This window comes from Lethenteron reissneri, chromosome 26 (assembly GCF_015708825.2).
Source record: "Lethenteron reissneri isolate LAM-NWPU_2019-01 chromosome 26, ASM1570882v1, whole genome shotgun sequence".
In the NCBI taxonomy this organism is placed as follows: domain Eukaryota; kingdom Metazoa; phylum Chordata; class Hyperoartia; order Petromyzontiformes; family Petromyzontidae; genus Lethenteron; species Lethenteron reissneri.
The window spans coordinates 22,309,618-22,327,465 of record NC_083804.1 but is presented as its reverse complement, the minus strand read 5'-3'; the positions used below and the strand labels follow the sequence as shown (position 1 = coordinate 22,327,465).

The 17,848-nt window shown below is 51.3% G+C and overlaps 1 protein-coding gene across 1 annotated transcript in view; it reads right to left on the bottom strand.

The window, feature by feature from the left end:
• LOC133347876 (Friend leukemia integration 1 transcription factor-like) overlaps window positions 1-17,357 on the bottom strand; it is a 31,642-nt gene extending 14,285 nt beyond the window's left edge. The window contains 5 exon segments of the mRNA XM_061560594.1: window positions 3,229-3,300; window positions 7,592-7,795; window positions 9,408-9,565; window positions 14,757-15,010; window positions 17,096-17,357. Of these exon segments, the coding sequence (XP_061416578.1) occupies window positions 3,229-3,300; window positions 7,592-7,795; window positions 9,408-9,565; window positions 14,757-15,010; window positions 17,096-17,221 (814 nt within the window). The 5' untranslated portion in view covers window positions 17,222-17,357.
• Between the last annotated feature and the right edge of the window lie 491 nt (window positions 17,358-17,848).

The following is a 17,848-nucleotide window of genomic DNA, read 5'->3' as shown; positions in this document are numbered from 1 at the left end:
CGCCCTTACAGAAGTTTTTGTTGTTGTTATGCTTTTCTGGACTGCCGTAACTCCTGCTTCAACATTGTTTGAGCCAGAACAAAGCCATCGGCTGTTTCCAGACAAGGTTGTGGCATTGGAGATGCGACGTTCACCCACAGCCCTGTGTCACCCCTCGGGCAGATGCCGCCGATAGCTGCCGCCTTACAGGCTTTACTGAAGTCAGGCCCTCCACGAATCCACAATAATGCAACACCAACACGTGGACCTGTTTCCACTGAATAATGTCTTACAGCTATAACATTGTACCACCCTGGCATTTACAAGGACTAGGCCTTGAGCAATGCAGATGTACAGGGTTCACTTTTCCAATGACCTACCTACACACAGTGACTGAATAAGCTAGTGCGGGGCCTGTAGCATATGTTATAAATAGGCCCTAAAAAAAAAGAAAACACAATTTTTTTACTTGCACAGTAAAGATATAAAATATACTCTGATAATATAAGCATTGTCCTTGAAACTGATTGGTCCACACCAGAGACAAAAATGACCAGATTATTGCCTATTGGCATCCTCTGGTCTAGCACCGTTTGAGACGAGACTCAAAAGAAAGCTGTCTCTGGTGTGGACCAATTAGTTTCAAGGACAATGCATATATTATCAGAGTATGTATTTTGTTTGCATTCTGACCACAAGTATTGTGGTTAATGCAGACATGATTCGTCGTAAAAAGGTTTAAGTTTTGTTGCCAGAAAAAAGGGGAAAAACCTATTCTTATATTTTGGTACTGGCAAAGGAGGTCTCGTGATTGCGTAGTAAAATATTGTATGTTTTCATTTGCTATATAGCCAGATAATACGACAAATCGCTAACCTTAAACACCCAGTCGTTCATAAAGGTTGAAGGCGGTATAGTACTACAGTAATAGAGCAAGTGCAGAACCGGAATTGATAGCTTTAAAGCATTTAGCGCGGGGCCCATGAAAGAACGGGGCGCGTAGCACATGTAGTTACTTGTGCTACTCGTAGAATCCAGCACTGCCTACACATGGCTGTACGCGTGCACATCAACAGCCATTCTGTCAATCGACCACTGGGCGAGGGCCTCCCCGCATCATACGGGTTGTGGGGCGGTTACTGAACCACACTTTTCACCACCCCTGTCAAGGGGAATAGAAGTAGAGTACAACAGTGGATCTTTCTCTACTGCCTCCTCACGCCCGCCTCGTAACCCCGCGGCATAAAAAAAGCCTCGTATTCACGTTGGTCGCCTATCCACATTACATCCAGCAAAATGATGCTGGATGTAATTACCAGCGAAACGTCCTCCTCAAATTGTAAATGTTGTGGATTTACTCTCCAATACACCGGTGGGCTTAAGTAGTAACTAATTGGCGCATTGTTTACGTGACAAACCTTACCGGCTGTGTCGGGTGGTGGAGGGTTACGACACATGTATACTTAACGCGATCTAACCCAAAAAACTTCATTATGAATATTTTTTCAACCGATAATTAGCCACTTCGTTGAGCTATTGTTTGTGATAGCCAGGTTTCTGAAGAAAAAAAATAGTTTATATTTGTTGCACACCTGGATCGGAAAGTTGGAAAGAATCCCAACCCAGTGGTTCCTGTACCTTCTTACCTAAGCTCCTCCACCAGGACCCACTTCCAAATTAGGGTACGGCGGCTATCCCACGCTCACCATTCTTATTTACCAATTTATTTATTTTCTTTTCGCAAGCCCTAAAGCCACCGACCCCATCGAAAATCGCCACAGTCAGTGATTCCCTTCAATGCCTCCGAGCCTGTCCGGGCAGCCGGCCTGGCGAACCGCGGGGGTACCGCACGGAGCGACAGACGCACACGCTACGCACGCACACGCAGACACACGCGCGTGTGGGATTTGTTTTTCGCGAACGGGGATTACACCTGAGCTCCACAGGTGAGTCGCGTTACCCAGCGCAGATGCCCGCGCGCGCTGCCAATGACTGCGTCCTACAAACTTAAACTATATATATAAAAATTGACCAGGTAAGGCCTCCTGAGCTATGTGGCTCTTTTTTCAGAAGCGACCGGGCTATCACAAATGATATCCCGACGAAGTGGCTTATCGGTTCGAAATTGAAAACAGACAAATACTCTGAACGCACGTCGATTCTAAATGTGGAGCGAAAAAAACGGAGAGAGACACGCAAACTCCAAATATAGAGCAGGCGTCAGGTTTGGGATTTAATCCACAACCTCCTGTATACCAGGCGAGGTAGTTAACATCTCGCTGTATAATAATGTCAATCTCACTTCCGGATGAAGGCCTCCCCATGCTTTGTCAATCGAGGGGGGTTGTTTAGCCATACTTCACCACGCTGGTCAGTGTATGTTGGTCAAGGCTATAGGGGGGGAAGTTTAGGTTTGGTAACCCAGGAAAGACTGAGTCTCAAGACTCTTTTCAGGAGGGCCCTGCCAGGTTTTCGCAGAGGCCGGGGGTGATATTACTGCTACTGCCGCGTGTGTAATTCCATTCGAGTCATCACAGGTATTTTTTTTTGCAGTGGGATGTTTTGGTCGAGACCAGTTACACCACGTGTGTTTTCAGCTTTGGGATGAAACCGGAGAATCCAGAGGAAACGCATACAGAACAGGGGGAAAACATACAAACTGCACAAAGGATGGCACCAAAAAAGAGTGTAACCATTGCACCACAACCTTGCCACCCATCTCTAACTAGTTGGGCTACCGGGTTCAAACAGAGTCAGAATATGTATTCATACTGGAGGAATCCGATGAGCTAAAAATCTCTTTTTCGCAGATGTCCAGTAGCTGCAGTGCGCTAACCCATTGTGCCACCGCTCCGCAACACGCTATTCTTACACCTCGCCCACACGTGCACGAACAAGAGTGGACAGAACCGTCCCGACAGTGCACGGGGCGAATGAGCGAATGGCGAAATCTCGCGACAGCGGTGTTTCACGTTAGTATGTACGTTGAACTTCTAAGCGCACCGTACGTAGCCCAACCGTGTTCTAATTAGAGGTGCGGGACACCAAACTAAATACATTGTTAATGCTCCACAGCAGTGCCTGGCGAGGTTGTATACAACGCAGTGATGTCATGTTAAGGGCCCATGGTGTAAAGAGAAGCCACTCACCAATAACAAGGGCCCATCTGTGGGGAGGGGGAGTGTACGACACGTGCTGCATCTCGTGCCCCCCCCCCTTCTCCCACCGCCCGCCCCCCCCGCATCTCACCTGGCTTCGTGGCGAGTCTCGCCGCCTGCTCCGAGTAAGCCGACGCGTTGGGGTAGGCGAATGCGGAGCTGCCTGTAGGAGACACACAACAGCTGCTCGTGGTCGGGTGTACGCGGACACGCGCTCGCCCGCTCGCTCAACCGCTCGCTCGCGCCGTTCGCGTTCCTCCCCCACGTCCTCTCGTGCCACGTCGGCGCGCCCCGGATGGTCCCCGCGGGGGGCACGCACCCCACGGGGACACGGGGGAATTCATGGGGCTCAGTCGCCGGGACAAATGCAGAGTAAATTAAAAAAAATCCCTAATTGTAAACTCGCGCTTCGCGTGTTACTTTGCCGCCCGGGGGAACGCTCTCTGACGCATTGCCCGTCAGCGCTGCTTTGTAAATGCGTTCTTCCCTAAGTGTTGTGTCGTGTGCACGGAAGCGGAGTGCTAGGTGTGCTAGGTGCGTGTGTGCGTGCTAGGTGTGTGTGCTCGGTGTCCGAGTTGCGTGTGTGTACGAGAGCCAAGGCAGCGGAGGACACGTGTTTGGGTGAGCGCATCTCCAGCAAGCAAAGTCGAGCAGCGCAGGTGGTGGGTGGTTCTGGTCGCGCGAGCGGGGGGGGGGGTGCGGACCCAGCACGGGCAGGAATGGTACGAGGACATGCCGCCAGCCTTGCCACAACCCCGCCTCCTGTCACCAACCCCTAGGACCTCTCCCAGAACCCAGGATCCCCTCCTCCCCCCCCACTCACCCACTCACCCACTTCCCCCCCACCCCCCCCCCCCCGATTCCAATATTTGATTGTCCATCGTGATGACGATGATGTCCGTGTGTATGCACGAGTCGCACGCGACGGTACTCGCGGCGCTGCAGCGGTAGTGTGTGGTCATAGAGGAGTGCGCTGCAGCGGTAGTGTGTGGTCATAGAGGAGTGCGCAAGCGGTGCAACTGCGCCCCACCGCGCCACGGGACCGGAGAGACCCCAGGCAGCATGCTCACGAAGAGAGGCGGTGAATTGAACAGGGGCAGGACTTCCCTTTTTCAATCCTTGCAACCATAGGGGCCATGCCAATCCGGGCTATTTTCGCCACACTGCCGCACGGTTTCGGCGTTATTGACAGATGCGGGCTGTGCACATCTCGTGAGGATGTCCGCACGAGATAGAGGCCTCAGGCGAAAGAAGAAAAAATTCCCATGGATTTTAACATTATCCAGGCCGCACATTTTTGATGATACCGTAATTATTTTTTTTTTGTGTTTCAAAGAAGCCGGTTTCCCTGCACATGAAACCGTTGTACTGTATAAATGACAACACACACACAACGCACTAAACGTCAATAATAATCATACAATCAATGAGTATGATCAGTTAGTATAATCGGTGGATAGGGATTAGTTCAGTGTGCGTTACCTGCACAGGCAGTGGCAGTTAAAGTTAAATGTAAATTTTAAAAATATGCCCGTAGGATCATTCAATAGGACTTTGTTAACAGAGTTAGTGAACGTGTGGTCGTGTCGGAAATTGCAAATACAAATTGCAGAGGCTGGAATTTGTTCTGCAATCGATGGGAAACAGGCATGCTCAATTTCGTTTGACGGGTCCATGCTTTCTGCAAGCGCTTGGACGTGCAGGCTGCATGCAAATCAAATGCGGCTCCAACCATTAAAACCCATCCGTAATTCAATGAAACGTCGCGAATCGGAGCGGCGATTGGAATTCACGAATGGATTCTCCTCCTTTACCTTCGCCCTTGCAGTGGGACAGACAGAGGGCTGCACGCACACGGTACGTGTGACGGTGTTACATTTAGGTTTGGAATCTTGAAACGTACTCGATTCTTACATGCACGAGTTGACGATGCACGTACTGCGAGTGCAAGAATCGATTACATTTTTGTCATCGTTACGACCCCACACCAATGAACATTCGTTGCACCGCGGGGGAAGAACTCTTCTGCGACGAACAAATGCATTTCTTCCGCCAATCAGAATCAGTTTTTTTAGCCAGGCGACACCGTCACGGGATATTAAACAGAGGGCACCTTCACCACCATTGGTGGCAACGATCCCAGCGGTGGCAAAGCAGGACCACGGACGCGTTGCGTGGGATGACAGTTACGATGGGCCATTTAGCGCGTACGGCTCGCGTCCGCTTTGTAATCCGAGTGTCGTTTTTTTTTTGCAGGTTGGGCCGCGTTTAACCTCCTGAAGGTGCCCGCAGCAGTGCGTGGCGGAGATTCCAAGAGAAAGAGACCGACGGTTTTGCGGCCAACGGCGAAGACCCAACCCGGACAAACAAAAATTCATAATCCACACGTGAATCGCGCCCGGGAACGTTCTCCCGTTCCGTTCGTCAGCTCCACCTCACGAGGGAAACGTCAAGAGGCGGGCGGACGCAGGCGGGGAGGCAGAGCCGCAGGAGGGAGAGGTGGCGCCATGCAGGGGCGTTGAACGGGGGGGGGGCGGGCGCGTGCGGGTGGTGAGGGGTGGTGAAGGGTGGCAGGCAGGCAAGCACATGGTGGGGGGTGTGAGGGGGGGGTGACGGAGAGGAAAGTGGGGGTGGGGGGTTGTGTCTTTGGGGAGTGGGGGTCAGGCCTAGGCTCGCTCTCCCCTCGTCTCTCTCGTTTTGCAACTTCGGGGGGAGGGGGGCGAGTGGCCGCTACCTCGAGCTTGCGTTGTCCTCGGTGACGACTGCAGGGCGCTATCCACGTCGGCACAAGTCAAGTGTGGGAGTGGCGCTGTAACAGAGTGGGGGGCAGCTCCCAGTTTACTTGCAGCCAAGCAGCAGGGGCAGGCGAGGAGGATTTCGAGTGAGGCGTGCCAGGTCACCTCATTCCCTCTTCGGAATTCATCATTAAACTCTTGACGGAAAAAAATCCAGCCCTCTCGTCCTTCCGCCTCAACCCCACCACCGCCACCCCAAGAACCTCTCCTCACCCTGCTCTCTCCAGCGCACACCCACCCACCCACCCACTCACCAATCCACCCACCCACCAACCCACCCACCCACTCACCAACCCACCGGGTATTTTTCTAGGGCGACCGTGCACCGAGCGGAGGAGATGAATGGGGGCGTTCGCGGCAAGGAGTGAGGGAGGGCCAAGACACCAGGAGGAGGCCAACGCAGTGGCGGCGTTCGAATTTTAGCGGCCAGAAGCTGCGAGTGAGGACATCTCTCGTCAACAGTTATTGAGCATGCGGGGACGCGGGGATGCGGGATGGCCAGAGGGCACCGGTCGGTTGATGTGGCGGCGGATGAGGGGGTGGACATGCAGTGTATTCTTACCTCTTGTTTTTAAACGTCCGATAAGCAGGAAGAGAATACAGAGGTAGAGTTAAAAGCGTCCGGAGAAAGAGGTCCCAAACAAGGCAGGGGGGTTAACGAAGGTCCCTTCGTCATTTTAAACGAACGTATCGCGTGCGGTGACGTGTACGCGTGGGCTAACGCATCGTGTGGGGTAACGCATCGTGTGGGGTAACGCATCGTGTGGGCTAACGCATCGTGTGGGCTAACGCATCGCGTGGGTTAACGTGTCAGCGAGCGGCTGACTGGGACGTAGCTTTTTGTGACCGGACTGAACGGTGGTCGGGCACTCGTGCGGCTCTTGTTCGTGTGAACCTGTGGCGTGTGACCTGCCTGCACGTGGCTCTAGCGCCACCGCCGTGTCCTCTCGCGTGGAGACCTTCGCCCCCCCCCCCCCCCCCACCGAGCTCCGTGACATTTGCATCTCCCCCCGTGGACGCGTTTTGAATGTTTTGCAGTCGCCTCAAATCGAGGGGCACCTTGGTAACGGGTGTGGGCCACACCGATTGTGCAACTAATTTTATTAATCACCCGATGGCTATCTACTGCCACATTCTAAAGCAATAACAACAGCAAATTTGGGTCGTCCAGGTCATTTGCCACAACACCGTTCTTAAAGACCACAAGCGACGCAACACAAGCGACGGAATTCAAGAAGTTTGCGTCACTGAATAGACTCTCTCTGTGACCCCCCCCCCCCGTTTAAATCCATCACGGGGCCCTTTCCACCCCAAGGGTGCTCTTCGTACTGGAGAATTCCACTGTTGTCTCGCGTGTCCTGATTAAATCGTCAGGAGCCAATTCGCCGACGTGGCAATTTTCCAGCGGGCGGCTGTGGGACTCCACGACACGTCCATCGAGTCGGCCGACAGACTGACCAACGACCTGACCATCGAACTGACCATCAACCCGACCATCGATGTGGCTAGCAAATTGACCATCAACCTGACCAGCGACCAAACCATCGGCCTGACCAGCGACCTGGCCATCGACCCGTCCGGCACCCGCCCTCTGCGACGAACGATCCGACGCACCCGCCCGCCCGCCGCGGCCTACCCGGCCGCGAGGTGGCCACTCACTTTCCCTGAGGTAGTTCAAGTGCGACAGCAGCACTTCGGCGTTGTAGGCCGTCGTGAGACGCATGAGGTCCTCCTTGCTCATCTTGCAGAGCTCCTTGCCGTCCACGGCCTGGAATAGAGCCGGCTCTACCTCCAGGAGGCCGTACTCCTTCACAGCCCACTCGAGCCACTGGCGCACGTGCTCAGGTGTCCACAGGGTCGGGTCTGCGAGCGGGCAAGGGGGGGGGGGGAAGGTGACCGTGTGTTGGGGTGTGCATACACGTTTGAGACGCAGTGGTGCAGCGGAAAGCACACTGCGCTATGAACCCAGCAACCCGAGTTCCGATTCCCGCACATGGCCAACGACGGTGACGATTATTTGAACTGGTCCTGGGCCTCCCCTACGTCGACTCTACCTCAAATAAGTAGCTGATGAGGTGTGTTAACACCGCCACTGGGGAGACAAAGGCGGCCGGGCGTGGCGTTGGCCACCCACCCCCTCGTCTGCCCTACCAGCCTTCATAGGTGCTCGCTAACAGCACTTGCCCCAACAGGCTGTTAAGTCTATATAGGGGATCTTTGTCATTGTACACGTACGTATGTTGAATTTCTTTCGCACTGTAAAGTAGTCAACTGTGCCAATCGAAGGTGCGGGGGGAAGGACAACAAACTAAATACAGAATGGGTAACGGGACGTGGCTTTTGACGAGACTGAGTGGTGACCGGGCACTCGTGCGGCTCATGTTCGTTTGACCTGTGTGTGACCTCTGTGTGACCTCTGTGTGACCTGTGTGTGACCTGTGTGCACTGCTCTAGCGTAGAGACCTCTAAAAAATGTTTTAACATTTAGTTTTAAAAGTGCATAACTCCAGTGGCTTCCCTAATATTGGAAGTAATAGCATTCCAGACGGCCGCAGAAACGCACCTTAAAGCGCCGCGCAATACGGTGACCGTCGTTATTTGCGCGTATGTATGATGACCTTCCGTCGCACCGTACGTAGCCAAGCGCGCTAATCGGAGGTGCGGTTTGTGCAGTCGGCTCGCAAGGCGAGGCACGAACGCGACGCGTCGAGCGACTCGTGATGCCGGCAAACAACCGAGAAGCAAACTCGACAAGCGGCCGTTACAATGCCATGCTCCACGTTGGGATTTTTAATGTCGTACGAGAAGGGAGAGAACGAGAGAGAGAGACTTAATGGGGCGACCATCAACAAACTGCACGGTGTTGAATCGCTGCGCAGTAAACAGAGGCTGCAAGGCATTATTTCCCTACATTGCAGTTGTTTGTTGTAGCCAGTTTCATTCCGATTGTGTTATTGGCAGCATGCAATGTTTTTCTCACAATTGCATTGTCGGTGTCACATCACGAAAGGATGCCATGATACCGGATATCTCTCGCAGGCCAGCGCAATGCTTTGTGTTGGAAGAACGGCCCATGGAAGTGGGTATCACAGAACTACCTCTGAGACCTCCTCTTCAAGTGACCTCTGTTCCGCACACATTAGAGGGCAGCACTTCCCACTCGCTCGACATACGAGAGTGAGGTTCAGCAAGTTGGCACAGGAGGAGGACACAGCTGGTGCATCTGCCAGTCATCTCAGTCGGTCAACCCGCACTTGCTGGGTCTGTCCTGTGACCACTTCACGTGGCCTCAAAGCGCACCTGGTCTGGCACGGGCGCCGTGGTGACGTCACCGTCACGGTGGCTGTTGTTTATTGCTACATAAATTCTTGAGCCAAACTAAAGCGCACGGCCAAATTCAACGTGATGATTGTTTTTTTCTTCTTGCCATTGTTACAATGTAGAGAAAGCGACGCATGCTTTGCATAGTCCGTACCGGCCGGTACAATGACCCGACGCTCGCTGGCCGTTGTGTTGGGCGGCGGCAGCCCCTTGTCGTCCAGGTAGCCGCCGTACCCCGGCTGCGACGCCTCCACCGCGCCCGGTGCAGGCATCTTAGCTCGCTTGGTCACGCTGCAATCAACCGGCGACTCCCTGCAAGATATTGAGTGAGAGTTAGATAGAGCGAGAGAGTGAGTGAGAGAGAGAGTGTGAGTGTTAGAGAGTGACAGAGAGTCAAAGAGAGTGTGCGCATGGGACAGCATGGTCACGAGAGCAATATGACGTTGCTTATCATGGTTAAATACATGTTTTCATTCGGGTAGCAATTGAATGCCTTGTGCTCACAAGAAGAACAAATCTTTCCAGGAGCTAAGCAGGTTTGAGCCTGGATAGGTCTTGGTTGGGTGACCGCCATGCATAACATGGGTGTTAGGGGCAGCTGTGGGTCTACAACACCAGCAGAAGGAATTGGGCAAAAGCTACTGTTGTACTGTACTACGCTACAGCGTTTCTGCTCCCCACCATCATCAGCCCACACTGCAACCAGAATGGCGAAGAATTATGAAATAAGTCCCGTGGCCCTCATCCAGCAGTGGATTGGCAAAGAGGGGGCCGTGCGGGAACATCGAGCAGGGTTGGTGTATCACACAGAGATTTGTGAAACTCGCTGGGCTGTGAGAGCAGCTGAAGGATGGCAGTACAACAAGGGGGTGGGGATGGAGGGGGTGGGGGTTCGTGAACCCATCCGTGTGGACCGCTGAATGTTATCCCCGTTGTAGGTGTGGTGGGTTTTATTTGCGTACTCTTGTTTCTTAGCTCTCCTCAGCATGCAATGCAAGGGCATTGGTCAAACATTGCAAGATAAAATGCTCCTGCAATAGAGTCTTGAGACTTAGTAAGGCTTTCACAGATAAGTGTAATAATATGATAATCATCATCAATAATATGCATTCATTGACTAAGCGTCAATCTGAGTGCACAACTCCAAATTGAAAAACAGTTCAAATCCTAATTGGGGGTCAACTCAACCCATCATCTAGTGCGGGCCACTAAAACTAGCACTAGTTTTTCTTATTTGTTTGGCAAATCAAACATTGGGCCCTCCTAGGAAAGTTACTCTGGGCCTCGTCACGAGAATGTGAAATTTCTACCGACGGCTTAGTAAAGCCAAATGGTGGGGTTAGCGCCCACCATACGTTTGTCACCGTCCACCATGTTCCAAAAAGGGGTGTGGATTTTTTTTTTGTTCAACCCCTCATCTGGTCCCGAGAAAGCAGAATTCAACTGAGAAAAGCAGAAGTCGCACACTGTATTCACACATCGTTTCTCAACAGAAGTGTAAAAAAACGGCGAACATTGGCACACGCACGCCGCTATCGGAGCGGGAACACGCCGATTGCGTTCACTTATTTATTATTATATTGACTGTGCCACCTTAGTGACCAAGCCACCTTGAATGTACCCAATCTTGTCACGTCCATCTCATAGGGCGCCACGGTGGCGAGATGTTAACTACCTCGACTGGTATGCAGGAGCTTTTGGTGGCGGGCGTTACCTGGTAAAAAATTTAAAAATAGTTTTAATAAGCTCAGCAGGATTGAGCCTGGATGACGCTCGAATGGGTGACCACCGTGCGTGACAATAAGCTGCTGGTAGGCTACGTTGCGGGCAGCGGAGGGTGATGAAAAATCCATTGTTTTTTTGTCCGCTCCAACGTCTACACTTCCTCGCCTTCACCAACCTGCACAGACCAGCGTGGTTAAGTATGGTCAAATAACCCCCCCCCCCCCAACACACAACCCACATGGCGTGGGTGGCCCTCATCGAGCGATGGATGGACAAAGATGGCTGTACGCAGCCAACACACAACAGAGGCGACCACCGCATCTCGCACTTTCAGATGCGCTGCAACCCTCTTCCTTCCGATATTCGGAAGCCACTGGGAACTGTGCACTTTTAAATCACCTGGATTGAAACACTCATCTGTCCTTCCCCCCCGCACCTCTGATGAGCACGGTTGGCCACGTTACAGTGCCGAAAGAAGTTCAACTTGCACACACGTGACGTACAAACGGAGACAAGAATACAAGCGACGAGCAAAGTCAAACGCCTCTCTTGCGTGCCTAACAAATTGTCCGCGAATGCCAACGACACCAATCAGACATACGCGCGTGCTTAAATGGGCAAAATAAAGTCAACACACGATACTGCATCGATGCTGTCGCCCTTACGAATTGGAAGGGTGCTCTCGAAGGTATCATTCATTATGAGAGAATCACAAGACGGCAGTTTTTAACCGCACTGTTGGAAACGTTGTCAGCATATTGCTCACGTATTTAAGGTGAACAACGTCCATCCTGGACATCGTCAGGAGAATGGCACCAGACAGAGAGGTAGGTAGGTGGATATACGTCGTTACACTGAAAATGCTTCAGTGGATCTTCTGTCATACGGGACAAATAATTCGAATTGGTCACAGCCGAGACGTTGGCCAACGGCTGGGACTCTTCCAAATCTCGACACCGCGGAGGACGCGTGGCGGCAAGCAAGGATGACAAGCCGATGAAATATTCACGTCTGTAAACGATGAGAAAGCCCCCATCGTCAGGGAGCAATAGCCCAGAGAGCCGCGCATTTCTAGCGACACACGCATCGAGAGGGCACGGCCTCTGTGCGTCATGCAAGCAGAAAGAAGAACACAATCGGCTTTTCCTGAAGAGGTGCATTGTGGTCCGCTTGTCTTCAATCACCGTCAGAACAAATTTGAGCGCATTCGACCAGCTGACAGCAGCAGTGGTGCAGTGATAGGCAACCGTTGACAATGGTGACTGCGCCGTGCTGATGAGTCACAATGAGGACAAAACTGGTCCACAGTTTGCATCAACGTTGCCGCAGTCAGTCGGTCACATTTGCTCAAATATATTTCAATGGTCGCCTAAGACAAGAGGACTACAATATGCACTTGTTCAGGAAATACTGGTGGTGTATTTCCATACGCACATATAATCGCAATACCAAATGCGCTGTCTAATTACGAACCCTTAATGACACATTTTGGGGGGAGTGGTGGTGCAGTGGTTAGCACATTGCGCTCTGAACCCGGCTGCCTGAGTTAGATTCCCGGCCACGGCTAAGATCATTGTAAAGTGATATCTGAACCTGTCCTGGAAAATCCTTTGACGTAACGAACAGCTTGGTGAAGTATGGTCAGACGACCCATGCCTGGCCTTTCATTCTCGCGGACTGACAAAGAGACTGTAAATAAGTATAATGGACAATACCCCTTTTGAACACCCAGTACATCCCGGTCGTACATTACCGAATCACGTTGCGAATGTAAACATTAACTCTTTCTGTTGTTGCTTGAACGCGGATACGAAAAGCTCACAATCTCCCACTTTCACCGCAGCACGAGTGACATACGTAGCGCGTTCCAGTTCAGACCATTGTGTTTAGCGCCTTCACCCCCCCCCCCCCCCCCCTCGTCACGAGAGTGACTGTGAGCATTCTCTGGCCGTGTTTACGCACTCGGGCTGGTACGCGCGCGCACGCACAATAACAGCAGCGCAAAAAAAAAACCCGCTCCGAGTAAATCGCATTGTCTGGCCTCAAAGCAAAATGTCAACACCGCGTTCCCGTTTCCTGCATTTGTCTGACTTGAGCGCCTGGACCTGGGACCGGGACTCGACCTGCACGCAGCTGTGCGTAACATAGCGCGGAGTTGCAGCTAGTCATTAATTGTTTTACTCTGGTTTGTGTCTCCGAGGTTTGGCCCAACCCTTTGATGCATTTCACCAGTTATCAAATCATCGGTAAGGCCCTCGTAGCAACAACGACAAAAATGAACAGAATCAGAATTTGTATGTCCCCTGGAAGAATCTGCTGAGCTGTGAAGCTCTTTTTCACAATGTCCAACTGTGCACTGCGAGCTGGGCGGTATTGGATCATCTGCACGAGGGTTATCGTGGCCATCATGCCATTCTCCCTCCACAATTGAGATTATTGAGATTATTTTGACGCTATAAATGTCCAAATGATGGTCCACTTTGTTGAGCTATCATTTGTGGCCAGGTCGTTTCTGAAAAACAAGTTAATACCTCAGTGGGCTTTGCCTGGTGTGATGGGGAGGGTTTAGTTTTATTTCGGTGATGTTTACCTTTATTGTACTTTCCACTACCATCATGTTGTTGTACTGTTTGTCATCACGTTCTTACCCACCCCTACAGGACATCTGTGAAAAAGAGCTTTATAGCTCATCGGATTCATCCAGCGTAGATAAATACTCTGATTCAGATTAAATCCCCTTTTGAAGAAAACACACAAATCACTCACCGTCGGTTAGCCACCTCCCTATGACTCTTAAATCGCTGCTACTGCTAGCACGGTTATTGTTCCCATGAACATCACTCAGACACTCTGGAACCCACAACAGCACATTCACTCACTCGCTCACACACTCGCACACTCACCCACTCACTCAGCCACTCACTCACTTACCCACCCACTCACTCACCCACTCACTAACTCACGCAGCCACTCACACACTCACCACAGTGCAGGTCACACCAGCACAACCAGTAACTCACCCACTTACTCACTCACTTACTCACCCACCCACCTTCTCACTAACATACTCAAAAACTAACTCGCTCACCAACTCATTCACTCGCCCATCCACTCACTAACTCACTAACCCACTGACTCACTCACTCACCCACTTACACACTCACCAAACTGCAGGTCAAACCAGCACACCCACTCTCGTCTCTTTCCCTAAGTTCGAATACTGCACAGTAGTAGAAATTATAATAATAATCTTGCTTAATAATTCTAGATTTGAAGCTTTCGTGACTGCAAGGATTCATATTCTTAGGTTTTTTCGGTAAAGTCACGTAGGTAAAACATCAAAATTAATGAAAATAAAGTAAAATAAAACAAAAATCACGACGTTACGGAGGCAACACAAGTCTCCGTCATCAGGTGTGACGGTCCCACCTGATGACGGAGACTTGTGTTGCCTCCGAAACGTCGTGATTTTTGTTTTATTTTATTTTATTTTCATTAATTTTGATGTTTTACCTACGGTCCCACCTGATGACGGAGACTTGTGTTGCCTCCGAAACGTCGTGATTTTTGTTTTATTTTATTTTATTTTCATTAATTTTGATGTTTTACCTACGTGACTTGCTTAATAAATTCTAGAAACGCGCTCACGCTTATCGCTCCCAACTTTAACGGTGCTGCACGTTACTTAGCCGCGCGTGCCTCCGTGATCGGCAACCCGCGATTGACAACAAAACAATAAATCAACAACAACAACGGGACACCGAACGTCGCCAGTCACCTGCTGCCGTTGATGTGCTCGTACTCTCGCTTGACGCTCACGCGCCCGCCCTGCGCCAACCACTCGGTCTGGGGAAGAGGGCTCAGCCGGCCACCCTGCGTGAATTCACCGGGAGCCGAGGCGGTCATCTCTCCCTTGAGGAGCGAAGAGGGGACACCCACGGGCGCGCTCGCCGTGCCCTGGAGCGCCGAGGACACGAACGCGGGCGAATCGACGAAGAGGGCTTGGTCGTCACTCACGACGGACAGCGCTTCCTGCGAAGGGCAGATCGCACGCCGCATCGTCAGCATCAGTAATAGAAGCAGCAATATCATCATCATCATCAGTCGCAGCAGCTGCAGCAGGATCATCATTAGCAGCCGCATGATTACCATAATCAGCATCAGGATATCGTCATGAGTATCATCAACGGGATCATCATCAGTAGCCAGAGCAGGAACATTAGTATCAGTAGCAGCAGTAGGATCATCGTTATCAGTAGCAGCAGCAGGATTATCATCAGTAGCAGCAGCAGGATCATCATCTGCAGCAGAATCAGAATTATCAGCGGCCACAAGATTATCAGCAGTAACAGAATCATCATCAACATCATCTGTAGCAGGCGCTGGATCATCATCTGCAGCAGCAGCAGGATCATCATCATCTGCAGCAGAAGCAGGATTATCAGCGGCCACAGCAGGAACAGGATCATCATCTGCAGCAGCAGCCTTCCCAGTAAACATGGAACGTTGGACCAACGATGGCCCAACAGTTCCGAGCCACATGCCATCAAGGCTTACCCAAGCCGTCCCCATCTCTCATGGTTCTGATATGTAATGACCCGCCGCTCGGCACCCATGTATCGTAGTGACGCACCCAGTCAATCGCGGATTGAATGTACTTCGGCTACTGTATGAGGAAGCATGGCACCTGCAGAGAGTGATGGGTGATCGGAAAAAAACTAGACTATAAAAACAATAAACTATTTTTTTTGTATTTTACCTGGTAAGGCCCACTGAATTTTTCAGAAGCGACCTGGGCACAAATGATAGCTCAACGAAGTGGCTTATCACGTGTAAATTTATGGGAACCAAATACTCTGAAGCACATTTTTTTTATAAATGTGGTGGGAAAGATCGGAAGACCCGGAGAAAAATACACGCGGACCAGGGGGAGAAAAACACGCAAACTCCAAATATACAACAGGCATCGTCAGCGTCGAGATCGAACCCACGACCTCCTGTATACCAGACAAGGTAGTTAACATCTCGTCACCGTGGCGTCCGAAAACAGGAGCAGTGTATGGCGGAGGTGAAGACCCGAGAGACAAATATAGCAGAGTAACAGGAGGCTGCCATGTGGATGGAGTTCAGGGACAGAGAGGGGAATTTCAGAATCAGAATATTCATTTATCTTGGAGGAATCCGATGAGCTATAAAACTTTTTTTCACAGGTGTTCAGGTGTCCAACTTGCATGGGGTGAAGAGGATTCACCTGCCAATGTTGCAAGGACGCAGTTAAACAATGCCAACGTTGGCTCGGCATTGGCACGTGGTGGAAACCGTTGGACTAACGTTAGCCAAACGTTCCATGTTGCTCTCGGGGGCTCGGGAGGTGAGTGGGTGGGTCGGGGAAGAGAGTTCAAAGAGGGGGTAGATTTGAGAAATCATTGGGGGACTTGTAAGTTTCTCTAGCTGGGCTCTCTCGTCTGAGTAGAGTGGCAGAAGAGGTGTGAGTAGAGTGGCAGAGGCGGTATGCCTGTTTTGGGGCGAGAGATGAAGCTGTGGGTAGAGTAGCAGTTGAGAGAGCCTGCTCACAGTGCGGTCTTGCAGAGGAGATCTACCTGCTGTATTGTAGGTTCTCGTCACGACAAAGAGTATGACGGGCCCATGGGTGCTGCGTGCAACTTAAAAATAACAACATAACCTCACGTAGCGTGACTACTTTATGTAAATGAGCAATGCAGTTAGCAATTGCGCAACCTCTCCCCTCTGCACTCTTCCCTGTGTGTATCCACACGTCCCATTTTACCAGCCGGTCGCACAGCTCAATGACACGACCACTCGCCTAGCCCGGCAGACGACTGCGCGACTTGAATGAGAACTCTTCAGAACGTGTCCATTCACACGAGTTTTGTGTGAATCTCGCGAAAGACTGAGAACCGCGGTTGTTAATCATCCTTTCACACGTGATCCCAACATTCCCATTTTCGAACCACTTCAGAGGCCCTCCGTTAATCCACCGCTGGATATATATTATGGCCATGTTCGGTGGTGGGGGGTTTGGAGGCAGCGGGAATGGGGGGGGGTGTTTAACCATACTTCACCATCGCCGGTCCGGTGCCCGGTTGGTCAACTCACCGCTGCTGATGTGAGCCATGGGCCAGCCCCCCAAATCGAACCGAGATTGCCGGCGGGATCATGGTGCTGTGGTGCGGCGAGTAAGCCCACGCTGCAACACTGCGCGACGTCGTGGTCGTCCAACATCGCCGGCGTTACCCGCTGCTTAAGTCAGCACATGCCTCGCAGATGTGGGGGGCCCTTCGTGCTGTTAGAGCCACTTAATTGTGCGCTACTGGCACGAAGATGCTCAACCGTGCCACGCGGTGGTGGTGGTGGTGGTGGTTTGAATGTTCTTTTTTGAGCCGTTCAATTGCAACGGGCACAAGAAAACCACGGGACCCATTGCACGTGCCGGTCACAGAATCAGAATCGGTGGCTAACCCCGGCGGTGATTGATTTGTGCGTTTTGTCTCAAAGGGGGTTTAATGAGAATATGTATTGATACTGGAGGAATCAGATGGAATCCGATGAGCTATGAAGCTCTTTTATTTCAGAGATGTCCAGCAGGGGCGGGTAAGAACGTCTTCGACAAACAGTACAACAAGATGATGGTTAGTGCAAAGTACAAGAAAGGCAAAATAAATCACCCAAACACATACAAATACAAAATAAACCATTCCCGTCCTACTAGATCAAGCCCACTGAGGTATTAACTTATTGTTCAGAAGCGACCTGGACACGAATGATACCTCAACAAAGCAGTTTATCATTTATCTAAAGTGACCTCCTGCTGTAAATATGTAAATAGTTGAGTTCCCTATTATCTCTCTC